Source organism: Neofelis nebulosa, chromosome 1 (assembly GCF_028018385.1).
Source record: "Neofelis nebulosa isolate mNeoNeb1 chromosome 1, mNeoNeb1.pri, whole genome shotgun sequence".
Classification (NCBI taxonomy): Eukaryota; Metazoa; Chordata; class Mammalia; order Carnivora; family Felidae; genus Neofelis; species Neofelis nebulosa.
Genome location: NC_080782.1, coordinates 117,059,817 through 117,064,158, shown reverse-complemented (window position 1 = coordinate 117,064,158; position 4,342 = coordinate 117,059,817). Strand labels below are relative to the sequence as shown.

At 41.3% G+C, this 4,342-nt stretch overlaps 1 protein-coding gene across 1 annotated transcript; it reads left to right on the top strand.

Annotated features, from left to right (window-relative positions):
• The first annotated feature begins 369 nt into the window (after positions 1-369).
• Positions 370-4,109, top strand: SCGB3A2 (secretoglobin family 3A member 2). Its single transcript, XM_058732550.1, has 3 exons — positions 370-532; positions 3,400-3,602; positions 3,962-4,109. Exons 1-3 carry the CDS (start codon positions 478-480, stop codon positions 3,983-3,985), a joined length of 282 nt encoding a protein of 93 aa, XP_058588533.1. The 5' UTR covers positions 370-477; the 3' UTR covers positions 3,986-4,109.
• The last annotated feature ends 233 nt before the right edge of the window (positions 4,110-4,342 follow it).

The following is a 4,342-nucleotide window of genomic DNA, read 5'->3' as shown; positions in this document are numbered from 1 at the left end:
TGGATAGCATGTCAGGTGATGTGACTCTGCCAACTTTAAATGAATAGAAAGCTGGAGGAAAACAGAACATTCGCTCCTTATTTAATCTCAATATTAAACTTCCCCTTTTTGCAATATTATTTCAAGAGAAGGACTCTTAGAGCTCTCTGCTCCTGCTGGCATCTCTGGGCAAGGAAGGGCTTTTATGAGAGGTCCTTGAGAATGCTTCAAGTGAAGGCTTTGTTTCTCATGGGAACATGAGGAAAAGCGGAAAAACCTCCAATGTGTTTAGAGAGGAAGCATGACCTTCATGCTCTTCTTCTTTGGGGTGAGTCAAGTGGTAGTGACTGAAATTTAGGTCATGGCTGGTACATAAATATGTGCATGTGCAAAAAGCAGCTGTCACACTGCACAGCGAGTGGAGCCACTAGCACAGTTCATTCGCTGCCCTTTGCAATTCATTTTTAAACTCCAAGTAAATATCGCAGAAAACCTATCATGAAGCTGGTAACTGTGTTTTTGCTGGTGACCCTCAGCATCTGCAGTTACTCTGGTAAGTAGCCTGAACATATATTCCTCTACTTTTCTGTTAATAGGAACATAACTAGTAAACCTAGGCTCCCAGGGGAATATGGTGGAGGGAGTTTTAGAACCATGGAATAGAAAGGTTAGAAGGGATTTCAGATACAGCAACCCCCTACCCCCATCCCAGCCTACCAAGCTATAACCCAATAAAAATACTATCCTGAATGAATCCTACAGAAGAAGTTAGCCAGGGGCACCTGGGTGGCTCAGTTGGTTAAGTGTCCAACTCCTGGTTTTGGCTAGGGTCATGATCTCACAGTTCGAGAAATAGAGCCACACATTGGGCTCTTTGCTGACAGCAGGGAGCCTGCTTGGGAGTCTCTCTTTCCCTCTCTCTGCTCCTCTCTCACTCATGCTCTCTCTCTCAAAATAAATAAACTTAAAAGTTAGCCAACTCACACTAAATATCAACATTGTTGAACATTGTGCCCTTAGTTTTCTTATCTTCATTAATCTTGAGTCAGAATCTCACTTTGTAACTTCTTTCTTTTGAAACTGTATGGAGTTCATTTTTTTTTTTTTTTCTGTCACCTGTAGTCACTTGCCAGGTTGTTTCTCCTGAGAGATTTCTACATTTATCTGTTCACACAGTTAACAGATAGTTGCCGAATGGCTACAATCTGTTGGGCATTTGGATAAACATGGGAAGATATAGATATGAGTCAGACACAAAGATTGTTTACAAGGTTCTTTTAATCTGACAGGGGAGCTAAGTCTTTTCCAGACAGAAGTTACTACGATGCTAGACTAATGCACAGAGACATATAGACATACAGCTCTGTGAGAGGCCAACAGTTCAATTTCTAGGTGGGGTATAGAAGTTGGATTCTTGGAGGAGAATGGGAACTGATCCATTCTTTTTGGAGGTATATTGACATCTGCAAAATGCACTGTGATAACCATTGCTCATTCAAAGAACAGGAGGCTTTGAGGGTCTTCCCCTGGAAGTATATAAGTATATACAGAGAAGACATTCACCAAAGCCTTAAAAATAAGTAGGGAGATTAATCATGAGAAACTGGATGCTGCCATACCCACATTGGCAACTTTGGCTTGTACGTTTTACTGAAATTTTGGATCAATTTGTAACTTAACCAGTCTTGGCTACTTTGTTTGTCTTTAGTGACTAGTGTCAAATATCTACAGAAAGAGGTGGCAATTGAAAGGTGGTTGGAGGAAATAAATATCCCTCCTCCAGGGGAGAATTTTGGAAGGAAATAGGTGGTAGAAGATGAAGGGAAGTAGATGCGTAGGCTCCTCTTGTATGATTTGAATGGGGAAATGAAAAGGACTCCTAAGAAAAATGAACTAGGGCAGGGTCTTTTTTTCTTATCTGTGTGCTCATGCATATGTGGGTTTACATATCTGCACCATGTGTTTTGTAAAAATATATATTGTATGTATTCTCATTCTCTACATTTTCCTTCTTATTCATCTTCTATGTGAAAGGTATCTTTCTTTTTTTTTTAAGTTTTTATTTATTTACTTTGAGAGAGAGAGAGTGCATGCAAGCAGGGGATGGGGCAGAGAGAGGAAGACAGAGAGAATCCTAAGCAGGCTCTGCACTGTCAGCTCAGAGTCCGACACGGGACTTGAACTCACAAACTGTGAGATCGTGACCTGAACCCAACACTAAGAGTTGCACGCTTAACTGACTGAGCCATCCAGGCATTCTTATGTGAGAGTTATCTTTCTAAAGCCAAATATACAAAATGCAATTGTTCCATAAAGGAGCCTTGATACCTCCCCATTGCCCTTGGGAAAAAAATCTCAAACTCATTAGTATGGCATTCAAAGCTCTGAAAAATCTGACCTCACCTGAGTTTTGCAGCCTTACCTCCTTTCCCCACCTCAGCATGCCTCACTAGAAGTCTGCACTCCAGCCACTTCTGAAAGGCTCACCAGCCTGTGTATGCACTTTCATCTTAACATTTCAGTGCTTTTGTTAATTTTGTTCCTTTTTATAACGCACCTCCCCTTCTTTACCTTATGATCCTGGAATTTGCTTAAAGACATGACTTCAACAACATCTCTCTGGGAAGATTGCTCCAACACTCTACCACATTAGAATTAGTCATCCCTTCTCTTATGTTTCCGCTGAGCTTAATCCATAATGTTAGCACAGCACATGCCTCACTGTGGCATACACAGATCTTTATTGTCCACTAGACTGTGTAAGTTCTCTGAGTGGAATAGCGTTGTTTTATTCAACTATGCATCTGCGCTAACTCTTAAAGAGTTGGAGTTCAGTTATATTTGCAGTGTTAAGTTGAATTAGTTGGAAGTTGAAGTTGAAACTCCCTGGACTCCCTGGACATGCATATCCCCAAATAAAGATTCATTATGGAATCTACTCTTTGGCCTCAAAGCCATGGGCTGTGGAGATAGCCACATGCAAAGTATATACCTATTCAGTCAACCACCAGTATCTACTGAGTGCTTACTACATGCCAGGGTCTGTTTTAGACAAGTGAATAAAACATATACTCCTTGTTCTCATGGAGCCTACATACTAGTAAGAGGATGAAGGCAAGAAATAAATAAACAAATATTTACTATTTTAGGTCATGGTAAGAAAAAATGAAGTTAGAGATGGGTGATGCTATTTTAGCTACCTTTCTGAGGAGGTAATATTTGATGAGAAACATGTAGCTATCTGGAGAAAGAACAGCTTAAGGAGGCAGAACAGCAGGTGCAAAAGCCCTGAGGCAAAAGTTTTCATGGGAAGTCAATTGGGGCGGGAATGGAGCCATTGATGGAGACAGTGGAAGGTAGTGCAGTAACAGATAAGAATCAGATGTGCCTGTTTCACGTGGTTTTCCTTTTGCCCTGCAGCCACCACTTTCCTTGCCAACGGTTTGCCACAAGCTCTCAACAATGCCTTACCTTTACCTGTGGATGACCTTCTCCCCTTTTTGGATCCGTTAAAACTTCTTCTGAAAACTCTGGGCATTTCTGTTGAGCACCTTGTAGAAGGGCTAAAAAAGTGTGTGAATGAGCTGGGACCAGAGGCCTCTGAGGCAGTGAAGAAACTTCTGGTAACTATAGCTTGTGGGCTAATTTGTCTCTCCCCCCTCTCTCCCAACCACTCTGTTCTCATCTCTGGTCATGTATTTCCCGTTTACTGACTGTACTCATATAAAGTTTGCATGTCCAGGCATCTCAGGGAAGGTGCAACATCTACTTTTCTAGAAGGAATTTTTGAATGAAAGAGACCTGTGTTCTGGTTGTGACTTTATATTTCTCAGCTTAGGGATTCTTTGTTGAAACTTAACCACTCTGAGCTTCCATTTCCACATCAGCAAAATGGTGGTTAAATAGGTTGGTGCCTATTTTTGGAAACATGCTAAGTACATGTAAGCTGCTTTATTTTTATTCTCGTCCTTCTGCCTTTCAGGAGGCCCTGTCGCATTTGGTGTGATGGCAGCACTAAGCTCTGATGGAGGAGAAGGGGAAGGTACTCCCCTTCTTGCGGGCTGGAACTCATTCCAGCCTAAGATCTGGTGACCCCTGAAAACAAAGAATAAAGCAATGAATAGATTTCATTGTGTCCTATATTTATTTCTGGAGTCTGTCTATTCAGAAGGGCCTAAGTAGATAATTTTTGGGGTCATAAACTCCAGAGAGCCTGTTGTTATCAAGAGAACCTACATTTTCAGGAAGACATGATTATGTCTTGCTTGAGTCTAAATTAAACATTCTCATTTTCTTCAACTGCTCTTCGACGATGTTTCCAGACACCTCAAGTTCCTATGCCCTTGTTTCTAAAGAAGCTTTT

Bases quoted from the DNA above. Each gene is read 5' to 3' on its own strand.
- SCGB3A2 (XM_058732550.1), top strand. From the start codon at position 478: ATGAAGCTGGTAACTGTGTTTTTGCTGGTGACCCTCAGCATCTGCAGT. The intron at 533-3,399 runs GTAAGTAGCCTG...TTTGCCCTGCAG, and splicing joins CAGCATCTGCAGTTACTCTG to CCACCACTTTCCTTGCCAAC. The intron at 3,603-3,961 runs GTAACTATAGCT...TCTGCCTTTCAG, and splicing joins AGGCAGTGAAGAAACTTCTG to GAGGCCCTGTCGCATTTGGT.